Source organism: Nyctereutes procyonoides, unplaced genomic scaffold (assembly GCF_905146905.1).
Source record: "Nyctereutes procyonoides isolate TBG_1078 unplaced genomic scaffold, NYPRO_anot_genome, whole genome shotgun sequence".
NCBI lineage: Eukaryota > Metazoa > Chordata > Mammalia > Carnivora > Canidae > Nyctereutes > Nyctereutes procyonoides.
In genome coordinates this window covers 19,178,317-19,197,058 of record NW_026575040.1, presented here as the reverse complement: position 1 = coordinate 19,197,058, position 18,742 = coordinate 19,178,317, and the positions used below count along the sequence as shown (strand labels likewise).

The 18,742-nt window shown below is 32.5% G+C and overlaps 1 protein-coding gene across 3 annotated transcripts in view; it reads right to left on the bottom strand.

The window, feature by feature from the left end:
- The window catches only part of RFX7 (regulatory factor X7), a 129,093-nt gene that overhangs the window by 41,422 nt on the left and 68,929 nt on the right, over positions 1-18,742 (bottom strand). For 2 of the 3 annotated variants that reach the window (XM_055320057.1, XM_055320058.1), the window contains exons 4-5: positions 10,845-10,927; positions 9,294-9,416 (exon numbers count right to left, since the gene is read on the bottom strand). In XM_055320057.1, the coding sequence (XP_055176032.1) occupies positions 9,294-9,416; positions 10,845-10,927 (206 nt within the window). Of the gene's footprint in view, positions 1-9,293; positions 9,417-10,844; positions 10,928-18,742 lie in introns of those variants that run through there. The other variant, XM_055320059.1, reaches the window with a different exon arrangement.

The window sequence follows — 18,742 nt, the reverse complement described above, 5'->3', positions numbered from 1 at the left end:
TGAATTCTAAGTCACTTACTTTTCCTATCAGCTATAGTAGTTCATTTTAGATGGCAACAAATAAAACCAGGCTAAGGCTTACAGATGGTAGAGTGCGGATTTAGAAGGAGCCTGGGTTCCCTGCTGCTATTACAGAGCTGCTGAAAGGAAAACTGAAATCTTTTGTCTTGTTGAAACTACTGTTCATTGGATATTCTGTTATACACAAATCAATTTAATCCTTACTGGATAAGGCTAAAAACAACAACAACAAAAAACTCTGTTCTTACCACTCCCCCGCACCCTTCTACTTTTTCTTTCTTCATCCCTTAAAAACCTGTCTGCACTCACACCTACTTACCTTTCAGGACACTGCAATCAGGCTTCATTCCTCAATAAAATATGAAAACTGCTCTGGCAATAGATCCTGTGGCCTATTAATGACACATCACACGGATCTTTTTCTTGTCTTCCTTTTTAAATTGAACTGTCTGAGGCACAGGAGACTGAACACCTCAAAATAATCTCTTTTCTCAGATTATATTATGCTTTCTTGTTTCTCTTTTAAATTCCTTTGGAAGGCTCATGTTCTTCTGCTTAACCCCTAAATACCAGTTTTCTCCCTATCCTTAGAATTTCTTACTTTCTGAGATGATTTTCTATTGCTTAAATTTCCAATAGTTCTTCAAGACCTACACACGGAAACAAGTTTAATTCTCTTGGCTTGGTCTCTGACATCTCCTCTTTGACTCTGACTATAAGCCACTATGCACTGAGTATCATACCTTCTACTAAGAACGCCCTTCTGAATCTCTAGTCAGCTTGGAAAACTCAGTGTTTATGATTTTACACATCACCTCTTCTGTGATGCTGGCCCTCACTCCATCAAGTTGATCTGGAAACTCGTTCTTTGTGTCCTGCTTATTTACTGATCTGTTTTTCCTGTTTGAGAGTAAGGACTATGTATATGTAACGCTTGATAATTTAATACACTCAAATAAATTTACTTTAAAATCATTTATTCTAATTTGTTGATTGTAACAAAACACTACTAACTTCTTCTATGATCTCTTTGTCCTTGGAAGTGGCAATACTAAAGTCTTAATAAAAGAAAAGTACTAAATACCACCTACCAATTGCCACAAATCATGCTGGGGGCAGAAAAAGAAGCTAAGGTAGTAAGAAATGAGGAATTGATAACTAAAGATTCAAAATAATGACTGGGCTCAGGGGCATGCAGTTTTTATAGGCGGGGGTATTGGAAAAGACTCTGGTTTTAAATTAGGAGACTTGGTTTGTACTTCAGTTATGATTACAATGTATTTAGTACAGTGAATGTGATTTGGAAAAGTCAGTCGACCCTTTCTACAACTGTGTCATATAAGAGAACCAGTTCCTTCTGGTATAATATCGTTATTATAGCTCTATCCTGCCACTCTTCTATTATTCAATCATTCTATTCTATTCATTCAATTCATTCTATTATTCAATGCTTTTTCTATTACTAAAGAGTTGAGAAGTTAAACAGTAAATGATGAGTCTGTGAAAGTGCAATTGGTCAGAAACAGAAGGTGAAGAAAAAGAGACAATTTAACTATTCCTTTGAGAGTCCAGTCACAGAAACACAGAAAAAAGAGAAACTGGGATTAAAAACTTCTTTGAAATAGACCACATCAAGCAAGTCTGGAAAAAAAAAAAATCTTACCTGAAAAGTAATCATTTAAATACTAAACAATGTATTTAGGGTAACAATTCAAACACTATAAAAGTACATTTCAATGGTAAAAATCTTAGACCAATTTATATCTTAAGACATATTCAATATCCATATTTACGTGTCAAATATGAAAAAGTTAGTAATGCTGAAATTGATCACTTTTATGCTTTAGTTGATTTCTAATAAGTTAAAAATATTTAAGATATAATTAAGGCATAGTAGTATACTGCTCTCAAAAATTTAATTTTAAAAAGAATAGTGCTTAGAATAAGTTTCTAGAGGTAACAGGGATTAGTGTAAAAAGAGCCCAGCATTAAAGTACAAAACCTGGGTTCAGATTTGCCTAGTGAATTCATTTCTTTGAGTCATCCTTAAAGGGAAGGAGGGATGATATTTGCTTCCACTTATTGTATTCAGATGCTATTACCTTAAACAATATATGATACACCTAATAAAATTTATGAATATACTTATGAATTATGTAGACATGATTAGGCTTAATCTAGATTTTAGACAGGTATAAAACATTTATGTATCATTTAACTTATGAAGTGTTCAGTATTTTAATACTTTCAAAACAAGTATTCCTAGAATCTATTTCTGCCTTCAAGGTTGTCCTAAGAGTTTCATTTAAAGTCATTAATAGAACAGAAATCACAAACTTAGGCTGGTAAGTATCAAAGCATCATACATATAAAATTAGTATTTATACACAAAATGGTTATATAGAAAATTAATATAGTCATATTCCTTAAAAATATTAAATTTTTAAAGGGATTCAGAGAGAACATTTGTGTACCAGAAAACATTGCAGCCAAAGTTCAAGTTTACAAATCTGAAAGTTTGTGATTCTCCCCAGAATTGAAGCAAACAGATTTTTAGGACTGCTAAAAGAGGCCATGTTTCAGTTAGTGAGAAATCCATTTAAGATTAACGCTTGTGTTTCTTTCCCAGGTAACAGGAAAAAGCAGTAGTTTTTTTCCTGCTACCCTCCCCTGTTGCTAAGTGTTTCTAGCAATACTAGGCTTTCTAGATTGGTTCATTCCATCAGCTTCTTCTATGGGTCAGACTTCAAGATCAGGAACAACTTTAGAAGCATAATGTAAACAGCCTACACAAAATGACACAAATGGTTAAATAATAATAAAAAAAAAAGATGGGTAAATATATATATTAGACAGATACCCAGAATGGGCCAAAAATATTCATCTCAAAAGAGAAAAAACATGAAATACATTCAGTATGACCCAGGATCATTTTTTGTTGACAACAGGCAAAAACTATAACAAAGATAAAAATCATGAACCTTTTCTTGTGTCAAACATCCCAGAGATCTATAAAACAAAACTCATTAAAAATACTAAGAGGAACTGTGACAAATGTCACTTTTGTAAGAGATTAACATACTATTCATCTTCAACTGCTTAAACAGACCAAAAAGAAAGGATTTTACAGAATTTGAAGGATTTGAAAAATATAGAAAAGTGGAATTAGCATATATCAATACAGAGTGAATACAGTGTAATATAAAGAGGCTGTCCAGAAGTATTCATAAAAACTAATAATTTGTTAGACTGAAAGTAGACCTCAACAAATATAAAAATTCAGAAGTTTAATAAGCTTCATTCTCTGATCATAATATAATGAAACTACAAATTAATAAAGTGCAAAACAACAGAACTCTCAAGAACATGAAAGGTTAAAAACAACTTCTATTTGGGGTCAAAGAAGAAATTAGAACTATAATTTTACTCTAGTAGAACATAATGATAATTTTAACAAATCATATCCATACCTAAGGGATACAGCCAAAACTATAATCAGAGGCAAACTCATAGATATAAATGTTTGTATCTTAAATAAGAATGAAAACAAAGAATTCTATTTAAAGAGTAAGAAAAAAATCCCAAGAAAATCAGGAGAAGGAAAAGAAAGGCACCTAATAAGTAAGAAACAAAACACCACACGCAAAAAAAAAAAAAAAAACCCAAAATCAAACCACCAAATAACAAAAACAAAACACCCTGATATATCAATCTTAGCTTCATTTTTTTTCTAAAAGAAAACCAACAGAAATAAACTACAGCCAAGTGTAATTTGAAAAAAAACAGAGGAGAATTCAAATGTATAAAACTAGAAATATGAAAATAGATATAAGGATTTAGAAGATAACTCAATTTAGGAGAGAATAATAATATGCAATGCTATGCTGATGCATCTGAAAATCTGAATGAATTCAATGAGAAACAAATTACCAAATTTGACTAATGAAGTAAAAACCTAACCAGAAAAAAACCCCACAAAAAATTGTCAAAGTATTACCTCCAACAAAGCCTCCAGGCCTAGATGGTTTTATGGTTGAGTTCTTTAAAACTTTCAACAACAAATAACTCCCATGCTATATAAACTGTTCCAGAGCACAGAAATTTAGGGAAAGAGTTCCAATTCATTTACGAAGCTGGCCTAACCCTGATATCAAAACCTGACAAAGATAGCACAAAAAAAAAGAAAATTACAGACCAAAATATTCACTCATAAATATAGATGCAAAGATCCTAAATAATATACTTGAAAACAGAGATCAATAGTACACTATAAGATTATACATCTTGATATGAATAGAACATTCATTCTAGAACTAAAAGAAGGGTTTATAAATTAGGTAATTTCTTTATATATCACATCAATAGGTCAAAGAAAAAAGCACTTCATAATAATCTCAATAAATGCCCAAAAAGCATTTGATAAATTTCAATATCTTTCTCATAAAATAACAAATAAAGTCTTGATCAACTATAATACATCCTTAACAAAGAACTATAAGAGGAAATGATTCCTATCATTGTTATTATTTAAAATCAGAAGGAAAATTATCAAAGAATAAAATAAAGAGAATAAGGAAGGTACACAGAATAAACTTTACTCAAGAGTCAAAATTAACTGAAAAATTAGGATTAAACAAAGTTCAGTAAATATAAAATGTACAACGTAAATATAATAAGTCTACAATATCCTATAAACCTAAACAAATCAACAGTAAAGCAATGGAAAGAATATTTTCAATATAAATAACATAATAAAAATTACCAAGGAATAAAACTTAGTAAGAAAAATAAGTGGATTTAATTGAAGGGAAAAAACTGAAACATCACTGAAGGGCATGAAAAAGATGTAAATTACGAAACATACTTCTAGCTCTGAAATTAATTTTTCTAACATAAGATTTCACATTTAATGCATTTTGAATCAAAATTCCCTTGAGGTTTCCTTTTTTAAAGTGAGAAAAGTGGTATCAAACTTCATATGAAAAGCATTAATTGGTCTGAAAATAAAACCAAGGAAGATTTTTAAAAAGAGAGATAGTAAGGGCAGTCTGGTCCTACCAGTTTTTTTATACATTTAATAATTAAAATACTAAAAATGGTTTGGTAATGGAATAAGGACAAAATAACAAGGAAAAAGAACTGAGTAGAAAGGGCTTTGGTAAGATCAAAGTTATATTACAGATTAGTGTTTTAAGAGGAAAAAATGATTCAATAAATAAGTATGGAATAATTACTTTATAACATTTAGGAGAAAACTGAAATCAGTGCCTTATTTAATGGCATTCACCAAAATAAATACCAGATGGACTAAAAGATTATATATAAAAAGTGAAGTAAGAAATATCTTTTTAAAAATCTAGGAAAAATAACATGGGTATTCAGCTGCTAGTGGCATAGGTAAATTCTAAGCATAACAGCAATGCTACAAGCTTCAAAGAAAGTGGCTAAATCAAATTACTTATAAAGAGATTTATTAAAATAAACAGCAATCTTGAAAAATATTTTTAAAAATCTTAACAGATAAGATCCTTAATATATAAAGGTCCATCCATAAACCAGCAGCGATCTCAATTTTGATAATCTACACTAAATTATATCATCAAAAATGTTCAGTGCAATGTTATTTGCCACTGTTCCCCCTTCGGGAATTGTGTAAACAGTGGAGCCAAATTTGGTTAAACAATAACAAGAACATACACACAAAAAGAAGGCATTAGAAAAAATAAAAAGAAATAAACCGAAGTGGTTATTTTTAGGTAGTAAGATTTACTGGTACTAGTTTTTTTTTTTAATACATTTATAACTTTTTGCCAAAACTGTAGTGATGAATATATAATAATTTTGTAATTCAAAAATAATATAAACACATTAATGATCATTTTCCTAAACATAGATTATCAGAATTCAAAAGTTTCAACAAATGCAAAAGTTCATGATCATTTGTAAACTGTTTTTGTATGCTGAAAGCCCCTTAAAGCTTTATGTTCCTATTAGTATCTTAATGTAGAATGAAGATAAAGTTAAAAGCAGTCAGTCAATGCTGTGTTTGATTATATCTTCATCTTTTTCTCTCAAAGGGATTTTGATTTTAATGATTATGACAGAATTATTCATAAAAAATATATCTGAATATCATTGCAATGAGTTATACAAGGGTCTATGTGTAATAGGATAGCTTAAAATAAAGGTATATTTCATATTAATAACATTTTTTCAGTGAGTATTTAGAATATATGTTAAGTTTTTATGCAGGAAACCTCATTAAGGTACTCCAAATAGGAAGATGACTATATAATAGGCCATTAGGAAAGGACAAAATTTCTCCAAAAATCTTTACTGACTGTTATTTTGTATCTAATTGAAATCTCTTTGTGATTTAAAATTCTTGTACTTAAAAAAAAAGCAGTTATACTACATTTTGCTTTCTTTAGACAACACAGCTTAAAATAATTAAAAAACTTTTTTTTAATTAAAAAACTTTTAACTAGCTACCTCCTGATACTTGATCTACATCTTGCTTGTTTGTAGTCCCTCCTACATTTTTCATCTCTCTCAAGTTATTTAAACCCACATGGCAAATTACGGTTTTAGGCAATGAACAAATAATAGAATACTTTGAATTTGGAGTTCCCACGTGTACGATGCTGTGAACACACAAACATACTTTCTTCTTAGCCAGTCATGCTAATACATGTTTCTCTGCTGTGTCTCTTACCACAGTTGTATTATTTGTATGCATGCATACTAATTATATGTATACTAATTCATATTTTGAGCAGCTTATTTATTCACCCTAAGTGGAAGTCATAGCCAGGTTTATTTCTAACTACTTGACCAATCTTTTCTACCCACGCAGCATGCTATCACTCTAATTTAAGAAGTGTGCCCTCTCGCCCATTGTCAAACACTCATGAAAACTGAGTTCTAGACCTGTATCATTCCCTAACTAGTTTTGTGTCACTGGGAGAGCCACCTACCTTCCCTGGGTTTCAATGTTTTTATCTATACCATGGAGACAGGAGTGCACTAAAAGACTTAATGAAGTCTTTTAAAACACTGAAATTTTATTATCAATGTCAGGGATCAGAGTCCATTCTAACCACTCTTAATATTAAATTAGCGTCTACTATGTGGAAACCCTGTAGAGAATATAACAGTACATAAAGTATATTCTTAGTGAAATGCTTTTTGAACTAAAATACCCAGACTGAGATACAGAACTATACTAATTATAAAGAGAGGCATAATCATTAGCATAATTATTTCAAATTCCATGAACTATTTCCTTTCTAGTCATATTATTATAAAAAAGTTCCTACTTTTTTAGGAAAGTTACCTACTACCTCCCCTTTCAACTCTAGTCAAATTCCCTTCCTCTTTTATCTCTGTTGTTCTCTACTACAGCTACAAATTAATTGCTCAAAATTGAAGCTCCCAGTGCTTCTGCAAAATGATAAAATGTTTTATTTCCCTTTTGTTTAGGAAAAAACCTGTAACTTTTCATATGAAAAGAATTATGAGAGTTTATGGGAATCTCAGAAAATGATTTGATAGAAAAATGTAACAATTCTTTGTCAAAGGCAGGAAACCTTTAGGAACATAAGGACTGCTTTAATAGGCCAGAGTCACACTTCCACAAAGATAGGGTACTGTCTCTAATGATGATGCAAAGGGTTCTATAGTGGAAATATGCCATTTCAAAAAATATATGATATCTTGAGTTCTCTTAATTCATTATGAAAATGTCATACATTAATTTGTCCAGTTTGCCTTTTGGAAATCCACCAGGACATCTTTGGATTACTTGTTCCTCAACATTTTCTACTTCAGACAACTTTTAGAATTTTAGAGCTTTAAGAAACCTCATACCTCTTCAATTGTCTCACTTTATAGACAATGTATCAAAAAAAAATAGTGGTTAAAACACTTGTCCAAGTCACAAATTTAATGACAGAATCTAGTCTGTGGATCTTCAGTCCAGAGTTTCTTCAACCTATCACATGTTTACTGATATTAACAACCTTTTAATGAATTAATATTTGCTTCTTTGTAGTTTTATAGGATTATCTCTATTTTAATTAATTGAATTTAGTGAAAAACTAATACTTAACTATAAATACATACTTATCTTTTCATGAATGGAAGGGGCTGTGTCTTATTATATCCTCAGAACTTAATACAGGGTATGGCACATAGTAGATACTCTATAGATTATTATAAATTAAGAGAATGAACTTTATAGACTTGGGTCATATGCACTCTTAGCTTTAATTTTCTTAAAGAAAAAAACGTCTAAAGCTCTTCAGTTTAACTTTGTTCCCTTGATCTTCAGACATTTTTCTCTAGTTTTCCTCCAGGTCCATTATGTTCCTTAAGATGAGGGAATCACAATTTTCAATGAAAGTAGAAGTTTTCTTTCTATATACTAAAATCTCAGTAAGTGTAGTCCCTTCGTGTCATTTTATACTGATTAACAAACAGCATTTATTTGACACTTTTCTTTCAAATTGTCTAAGTACAACACAAGAATGCTTGCTGATTTGACGTTTAAATACCCCGAAAATGTTGGTTTTATTTACTCTGCCATAATAAATTGTCTTCTGTATCAATTACAGAAGTGTTAAACAAAACCAGACTTAGCAATTATTAAATTGTCTTTATCCAGAAAGGCCCATTAGTCTCTATATTTTTGTTTCCTGTACTTAAATAAATTATCTGTTCAATCAACATTATTTGAGTGTCTAATAAGTACAAGCCACTCAACTTCCTCATTCATGAATAAGTAATTCACAATATTCCAAAAACTTACCCCTTTTTTGATAGGTGTAGAAAAGCATTAGAAAAGTTTTGGACATATGAAAAAGTCCCTTAAGAAGTCTAAATGAAAAACATGTTTTCATTTTTGCTTACACATTAACTTATTTATTACCTTCCACTGTTCTAACTCCAGACACACTCTTCCTTTCACCCTTAAGAACTCTATAGGAACCCTTTTATTCAGCAATCCTATACCATTATCATTCTACCCTCAAACACCCCTCCTATCATCCAGAAGAACTTTAGAGAAATCCTTTTATTCAATAATCCTATCTTTTATGATATTTGCTACCAGAGAAGCTTAGATAGAAAGGAAAGCATCTTGGAAATCTCTAAGGTAAACTCCCATATACTAGCATGACATTCACCAATTTTAAAACAAATCACTATAGCCGTGTGTAGTACTTAAGCTCTGTAACACCTCAGCATGCCTAATATATGCACATTTTACTTACTTGTACTCATCATAGACTTCCTGTTTGGGCAATGAAGTCTCAGGATGTTCTTCTAGGGTATTTCGAATCCAGGAAAAGGCATGCATTTGCTGTGCCCGACTAGATGACACGGCATTCTGATCACTGATTGTAAAACAAAAACATGTTTTAGCTGAACCGGACAGCAATTGATAATTTTTGAGCCAGGACTTTAAGTTCTAGTAAAGAATTGCATGTAAACACACTATTAATGACCAAACTAAACAAGCCATACAGCAGATGCCCAGTTATCTATATACCAATGGTCCATTTGGGGTTGTGAGTCATCTTCCACAGCTAGTGACTGACTGAAGTTACTGCCCTGTTCCATCCCTCCAGATGGTCTCTACAGTGGCAGAGGTGATGGAGTACTGACAACATAAGGTATCTGTTTTGGTGAAAATGATCTCTAAGTGGGTATTTGTTCACTTACTTGCCTATTCATTTGCCTAAACTTGCCAAATCATCAAACCTTTAAAGTTATGGAAAAAAATATTTTCTATTTGCTTATTAGCATTTTCAAGTAACTACTCTGAAATCTTATTAAGCACTTCATGTGCCAGAATACAATTCACACCAGAGAGATCTTGAGAGGACAAATCTCCTCCTACAGTCCTTCTTGTAACTGGCTCCCCTCCCCAGGCCAATATTTCTACTAAACATCCTAAGTTTTTACTATATGGTAGCATCATTTATAAAAACTAAATCCATAAAATGGTACACTCAAGATAACATGAGGGAAGTTCCTTTTTTGATTCTGACATTCATCCCAGCTAACTGTAACAATTTATTTAATTTATTTAATTCCAAAGATACGGAGTTTTTAGACCAAAAAAAAAAAATTATTAAAATGGCTATAAAATTTGGTTTGAGGGAGAAGAGGTAAAAGTTAACAGAATTTTCATGCCACTTCTTTCTATACACAATTTTAAAGTAACTGAATTTTAAGTATAATGTACATGAATGAGTGAAATGAACTTTGAGAAATACTTAAAAGGATGAAGAAACTTTTAATGGAATGCATGAGCTAACAACTTCTCTATTTTCTATATGAGACTATTAAATGTTTTTAGTAATGAAAATACAGGACTATGCCCAAACACACTTAAAGTATCGTATATTTATAATACATTCATGTTTCATATATGCAATTTTAAAAAATATTCTGTGATCTGTTCACATAGCAGTAACTAAAACAACTCCTGCATCTTCATTGCTTACAATACCCATCTATTTATTTTCTGCTTTTCAATTCAATTTTCACAATCCCTCATACTACATAAATACATCTGTTTAAAAAACATAACCCAAATTGCATTTCATAGCATTTACCCAGATGTACAAATGAATCAGCAAAAACTATAAGCAAACACTTAACCAAATATGATCAAAGAGTAAAAAGATCTATTATTTTGCCATTCTGTTTTCTGATGATTTTAGGAATAGCACACAACAATAACAACCATGACATACATACTTTAAGTATGTCCTATTAACACTGTAATTAAGGGAAAAGCAAGAAGAGAGATATACCTTTTCTCTCCATTGCTGAGACCAGAAGGCAGCTGAAGGTAGAGGTAGAGTTTCTCCAGGTCTGTAAAATTCTCAACTTCTTTCTGATTACAAAAGATTAAAGAGAAGACATCATTTTTAAAATGATTGTTTATCCTCAACAAAATTTACTAACACCTGTGTACTGCTGGTAGGAAATGTAAATTGGTGCAGCCATTATGGAAAACACTACGGAGTTTCTCAAAAAATTAAAGATAGAAATACTATATGATCTAGTAATTCCACTACTGAATATTTACCCAAATAAAATGGAACCATAAATTCAAAAAGATATATGCATCCCTATGGTTATTGCAGCATTGTTTATAATAGTGAAGATATGGAAGCAATTTAAGTGTCCAGTGATAGGTGAATTGGATAAAAAAGGTGTGGGGTAGATATACAATGGAATATTATTCAGCTATAAAAAAGAATGACATCTTACCATTTGCAACAACATGGATGGACCTAGAGGGTATTAAGCTAAGTGAAATAAGTCAGTCAGAAAAAGAGAAATACCATGTGATTTCACTCATATGTATACTCTAAAAAAATAAAACAAAAAAGAGTAGAAACAGACCCATAAGTACAGAGAACAAACTGGTGGCTGCTATAAGGGAGGGAATGGGGGATAGGCAAAATGGGTAAAGGGAAATGGAGATACAAACTTCCAGTTATGGAATGAATAAGTCATAGGGATGAAAGGTACAGCATAGGGAATATAGTCATGGCATTTTAATAGCATTGTATGGTGACAAATGGTAACTACACTTGTGTGCAGAGCATAATGTATAGAAACTTGTTGAAGCACTATGTCCTATACCTGAAACTAATGCAACATTGTGTATCAACTATATTTTAATAAGAAAATGATAATTAAAAAACATTGTTTAAATTTAAACCAGATGGAATGAATCACCTACCAAAGCAAAAATTTAGGTTTTTTTTTCTCATCAATAAAGTAATAGTTAAGTTGTTTGGTAAATTTATTGTACATAAAAAGTTATTAAGAGAAAATGGTACTTTCCTATTAATTCTTATACTCTAGATATGAATAAAACCAATGCTTAGAGAAAAATTTCTCAGCTTTAATCACATTTCAAAAAGGAGGACTGCATATTTGAGAAAGAGGATTGCACAGTATCATAGGTAAAGTATGAGACTAGAAGTAAAAAGCATATTCATTAGTCTGTCTTAGCCTAATCATTTAACGGGCTACGAAGTTCGGTGCTCTGGCAAATTTTCCTTACAACTGTTAAAATGGATAAGATGATTTCTGTGATCCTTTTCTAATTCTCAAAAACTGAAAACACATGACTAATGATGCTACTGTCACATGGAGACAGAACTAAAGTTTAAAAATATGAATTACTACCAACAACCCTTTCCACACTATGCAGATGTCATTATTCAGAGTTGCAGCAGTGGCTGCTATCTGGAGAACCTACTTGTAAGAATATCTGTAATTGTTCTGCAACTATATCCTTTTGTCTCTAAACCTATCCTTTAAAATAATTTCTGCTATGAAGAAGACTGTATAACTTTCTTTCCCAGCTTAGTTTGCCACAGAGTAGCTTTAAGAGTGCCACAAACCCTGTTATAGTAAAAATATAGTGAAAGTCTGGTGGCCTACTTCAAGCAAAACACCACTGCAACTGAAAACGTGGACAAGAGCAGCCTGGGTGGCTCAGCGGTTTAGTGCCGCCTTCAGCCCAGGATGTAATCCTGGAAACCTGAGATTGAGTCCCACATCAGGCTCCCTGCATGGAGCAATATCCTGAATAACTCTCCTCTCAAAAAAACAAACAAAACACAAATAGACATTTTCTTTTCCAACTGCTACTTAACATCTTTTCTCCAGTTCCCCAATGTTGTTTTGGAGTATGCTTAATTTTGTTCATCACATACTCCACTTTATCCCTTTTTTAGCCCTCTTAACTCTTTCCCCCATATTCTTCCAGGCTCTTTATTTCCCCTGTCACAATTTAAATCTAGGTCTTTAGCTGTCTTTCTTATAACAGTAAAGAAGAACTCATTTACTCGCTTATTTATTCATTAATGTTATTTCCTGACATGTTCCACAGATGATTTACAATAATTACAAACTCACAATGAACCTACAAAGATTGGAAATACACAGATGAACAACACAATAGTCCTGGCCATTGAGGAACCTAGAAAGATTCTTAATTACTAAAAAGTACACTAGCTGGTTTCCCTACCTCCAACCTCTTTCCACTTAAATCTTAAATTTAGTTCCTAAAATACTTCCTATTGAATATTACTAATATCACCCACTTAATCTCAACAATGCCTACCATATTAAATCCAAAGTAGATTATGTTATCAAAAGAACCCATATAAGAAGAAGAAGTTAAGTTCTCAAAGCAAAGTTATTGAAACCGATTTCAAGTTTAGGGGAAACCTCAAATAATACTAGTTAATTGAATGAACTAAGATGATAATTTCCTACTATTTTGGTTGAAGATCTAATTTTTTTTTTTTTTAAGAGAGGGAGAGAGGGCAGGAGAGAGAATATCTCAAGCATGCTCCACACCCAGCATGGAGCCCAACAAGGGGCTCGATCTCACAACCCTGAGATCATGACCTGAGCAGAAACCAAGAGTCAGACACTTGACTGAGCCACCCTGGTACCTCAAAGCTTATGAGGACTTTTCTCTAACACATTTCAATCTTTGTAAGAAGACATACAAAAAGAAATCTTTGAACTAAAGTTTGATTTAGGTGTCAAAAACCTTCCAGGAAACCACTTTAAACTTAATTTTGCACATGACCTAGTTAGTGCTTTGATCTTTCACATCCTGAACAGAAAAGCCTGTAGCAAACAATCAGATTCAGCATTCAATTTGATATCATGTGAGCCAGAGGGAAAAAAAAAGGTATAATGTAAGATATACAAAATCAAGTTACTTCTGAAGATTTAAGGTAGAGTTTGGTATTTGAGTCCTACCATTGAGAAGGGAAAATTCCCTTCCCTTCTGAAGTTTTGGCTGATAAAGGATATTCATTCACACCATGAATTAGTAACATGGAGCTATCTAATTCCTTATATGAGGTGCAAGGAATGCAGTAAAGAGAACATGGAGCAGAGACAGTGCTCATCAATATTCCATTTGCTCACCGACATTTCTGTTTTCTTTGTAGTTACTTTAGGGCCACATGAATGGAGCACAAATGATATATTTCATTTCTCAGCATAATTAAGAATCAACAATCCATTCTTTTTCTCTCTTTGTGCACCTTGTATGTCATGGTGAATCTACAACATGCCAGTGTCTCAATGTAGGTTCCCAAGGGACTATGTGGAGCAAGAGCTTCCAATGATTTGTGCTATACATATAATGTGAATAAAAGAAAATTTTTGTGGTTATGCCACTGTTATTTCAGGCTTACTTTGTTATGGCAGCACAGTCTAGCCCATCTTGATTAATTTAGAAGGTTAGACTTTTCCCTCTAGCATTTCTGAGAGAACCGAAGATCTCTTTTCTATATGTAGATAAAAATGTGAGGAAGTGAAAAGGATTCTTCTCTGTAATCACAGTATCTTTTATTCAATCATTTAAAATAGTATTTAACTTATTGTGAAATTTCAAATAATTAACCATGAATATAAGATATTTATATTTATTAAAATGCAATACAAGCTAAAAAAGAAAAGGTTGAGAGGCACCACTTTAGAATATATAGCCTTCATGCTGCCACTTAACTTTTAAGTCTGAAAAAAAAAAAAAAAAAACAAGAGAAACCCTACTTATTAGCGCACATGGGTAGCTTAGTTCAGTGTCTGACCCTTGATTTCAGCTCATGTCATGATCTCAGAGTTGTGAAATCAAGCCCTGTGTGGGGCTCAGAGCTGGGCATGGAGCCTGCTTAAGATTCTCTCTCTCCCGCTGCACCCTCCTTAAAAAACAAAACAAACCCAAAAACAAGTTTAAAAAACTACTTAAAAATTCATCTCTAATAATTTTGGACACATGATTTTAGAATATGCCTATTTGTCCCTCTACTTTGGGCCAGAGCAATTTTTCAAGAATTGATACTCAATTAATTTGCATTTCCTGGGGGGTTTTTTGCATTTAGTGTTCAAAAAATGATTTTCAGTGTCTGGTTATACTTCCTCCCTCAACTAGATTCAAGATTCTGATTTGCCCAAACTTAATTACCTTTTTTTTTTTTTTAAGATTTATTTACTTAGTGTGACAGCAAGCAAATTGAAGGAAGAGCAGAGGGAGGGAGAGAACCCTCAAGCAGACTCCCTGCTGAGTGCACTGAGCCTGATGTGGGGCTCAATTTTAGGACCCTGAGATCATGACCTAAGCCAAAATCAAGAGCTGGCCACTCAACCACTGAGCCACACAGTCGTCCCAAACCCAATCACCTTTTGAAACAGAATCCTGAAAAATAAGACAAAGCCAGATGGGAATCCTTTTAATATTGTAATATCCCATTTAATTTTTGAAATTTAAAATTATAAAGTATTTCAAACAAAGTATAGGAAGTAGGTACACATGCACCACTATTCATATTTAAAAGATACTTTTTGCCATATTTGCAAATTCATTGACTTTAAACAGATTATACAATAGTTGCATGGATTAAAACTAGTTTATTCATTCTTTACTGAGAGTTATCATAGTTTCGTGGTTTCAAATAGTGCTACAATGAAAACTATTTGTGACTGCTGTATCTCTGTGCAAGAGTTTTTTTTCTATGGTTTTAAAAATAGAAATACTTGGTCATAGAGGATGCACATCTTCAACTTTATTGGGTATTTCCAAATTACTCTCTGAAACTGTTCTGCCAATTTATATTTCCAACAGCAAAACTACAATTTTTCTACATCCTTGTTAAAACTTAAGATTAAATGTTAGTTAGCTACCCTATTGGTATGAAAAAATACTTCACAGTCTTACATTTTCTAGTTGAAGATAAGGCTATCTTTCCCTATTATTTATCATTTGAATTTACTATAATACAATTGCTAACAAATTTTAGCATACAGAGGAATCACCTGGAGAGCCTGTTGAAGACTGCATAATCCCACCTCCAGAGTTTCTGATTCAGTAGGGTCTTGGAGTGGGGGCTAGAGAATCCTGATTTCTAATACATTTGTTCCCAGTGATGCTGATACTGGTAGTCAGAGAATCTCATCTAAAGAATCACTGTTCAAGGAATCACATTTAAAAATGAGAGTATTTATCATGTACCCTATGTATCAATCCTCCATTGGCTATATGTGCTATTACATTCTCCTAGTTGTAGCTCATCTTTTCATTTTGTTTTTGGAGTTGTTGATGTAGAGAAGTTTTTAATTTCCTGCATGTCAAATATATCAATCTTTTCATTTATAATCTGTGTTTTTTGTGTGTTTTGAAATTCTTCCCTATCCCTATGTCATAAAGCCACCCCCCTTGTTTTCTTCTTAAAGCTCTCTTTTTCACATTTAGGTGTTTAATTCCTCTGGAATTTGTTTTTCTATAAAACAGGGTTCTTTTTTTTTAACTTTTTTTTTTTAATTTTTATTTATGATAGTCACACAGGGAGAGAGAGAGAGAGGCAGAGACACAGGCAGAGGGAGAAGCAGGCTCCATGCACCGGGAGCCTGACGTGGGATTCGATCCCGGGTCTCCAGGAGCGCCCTGGGCCAAAGGCAGGCGCCAAACCGCTGCGCCACCCAGGGATCCCCTAAAACAGGGTTCTAATTAAAAATTTCCCAAAAGATTAGATAGTTGTCCATAATTTGAGTAATTCACCAATTCCCTTGGAATTTTTCATGCTACATCTATTATGGGATTCTTGTTTACTTGCAGGTTAGAATGCCATTTTTACTTTCATTATTTAAAAACACCTTTCACTAAGGTGGAATTTAATTTTGAAAAAATCAACAATTTATCCTTGAGAGTAATATTGCAAAATGTATGATTCACTGATCCTTCTTGAAATTGTGTCAGAGATTTTTCATATAAAAATATTACCCAGTGATTAACATAGTAATAAAGCAGCTTTGATACTTTTATAAATCTGAGTTTAACAGGCAAGTTTCCTATTGATAAATAACTATTATGAATATATGACCTATATAAGTGAATTAAACAGCTGCTACTTGAGCTTGATAGACTGACCCTTCAAATCTAATCTATCTACAGCAGTAAGATACGTAGTAAGGTGCAGAATATAGAATTAATTGAAGGCTTACTTAAGAGTAGAATTCAAGATTTGCACTTATTCGCTTCATAATATTAGGCAAGCTATTCAAGCTAATTTGTAAAACTGTTATAAAATGTTCACGAAATTTTTGTGAGGATTAAAAGCAATTTATAAAATATCTGTGATAAATATTACTATATAGAGATTACTCTGAAATATGTAATTGCTTAAAAGATTTTGGTAGAAGAGTTTATTATCAAATTCTATCAACAAGTGTATAATCTTTTATTTGAAAAAGCAAGATGTCTTAAGAAATGTAGGAAATATTTTAGTTTGGTGACCTCCACTAGCTTGGGAGGTACAACATAAGAACAAGGCTCCTAGATTTCATATGTGAGCATCATACTTGCCCTTAAGTTACTGAAGACAATGTTCTGCTAGCAGTGACTTTCCACAGAGTTAATGCAGAAAAAGGTGGATACTATTCCCTCCTAAGCCATCAAGATGAAACAGAAGTTAGAAATTACTTCTGATAACCACTGTGCTACCAGGGAGAAAGAAATCAATTTAGGCAGAATAGGTCAGAAATAAAAGCTTTTCCTAGGTTGGACTTGGAACAAAATGTGTAAATTTCTACTTGTCTTCTATCATAAAAAATACTTGAAACAATATTCTATATTTCAAAAACTGAGTTCATTTTTAGCATTTCTGCTTGTATGCTCAGGACATCTGCCTCTCAACTATCAATACAAACGAGATGGATTGCTGAGGGCCCGGGTGAATTTCAAATGTCTGATTACCAGAACTTGAAGCCCTTCAAACAGATGGTAAGGTAATATACTCCCATTATTTACTGCCATGGAATATAGTTACAACATAGATTGAATGGAGATCTGTTCCTGTTTTTTGGAACCATCTTGAATTGGGTTTACTCTATAATTCCTCAAATGTTAATAAAAAGGAATTTTCTTTTGTTTGAAATAAGTTTCACTGTGGTGATGTGTTTCCTGTTATGAGACTTCCCTCTCAGGTGTTACTGAGGGTTGTGTGTGTGTGTGTGTGTGTGTGTGTGTGTGTGTGTGTTTTTAAATAAGGTCACAAGACTGGGTAAGGGCTGATACTTACAAAGACCATAATGAATTGAGGGCTTAACTGTGAAGCTTTCAAGCAAATCCGTGATGTTGAATTGACATCTGAAGATCATTATCTTTATTTCCAGAAAAAGCAGACAGACACTCTTCTATTAGGATGTATATATACCCTTCAAATAACTGGCTAGGTTGACAATGACTGAGTTCTGGTAGATGACGACCAACCAAAGTATCATGTCCATAATTAGTTCTTTAAACTTTACTTTTCAATCTGGTATCAGAAAAGTTCTTTTTAAAAAGTTTTAATTTAAATTTGTATGTAAAACAGCTTAAAATCTAGAAACCTAAATTTTCCAGTCTGACTGTTTCTTCAGTTAATCATGTAGGAAGGGAAAATATCTACACTGGTAGGATAGTCATGCTTGAATCTGCATTTGATTTTATAAACTACAAAAATAAAATTTAAAAAAATTAAATATTTCCCCCTCAGATGATACCGATTCAGGAACACAGTACTAAAAGGCCTCTTTCTTCACCAGCATCACTGACAGAAGGACTAAAAGTGGGGGTAAGTAGAACCTTATTCTATAGCCTTTTTTAATTTATGGAAACAATCAACAT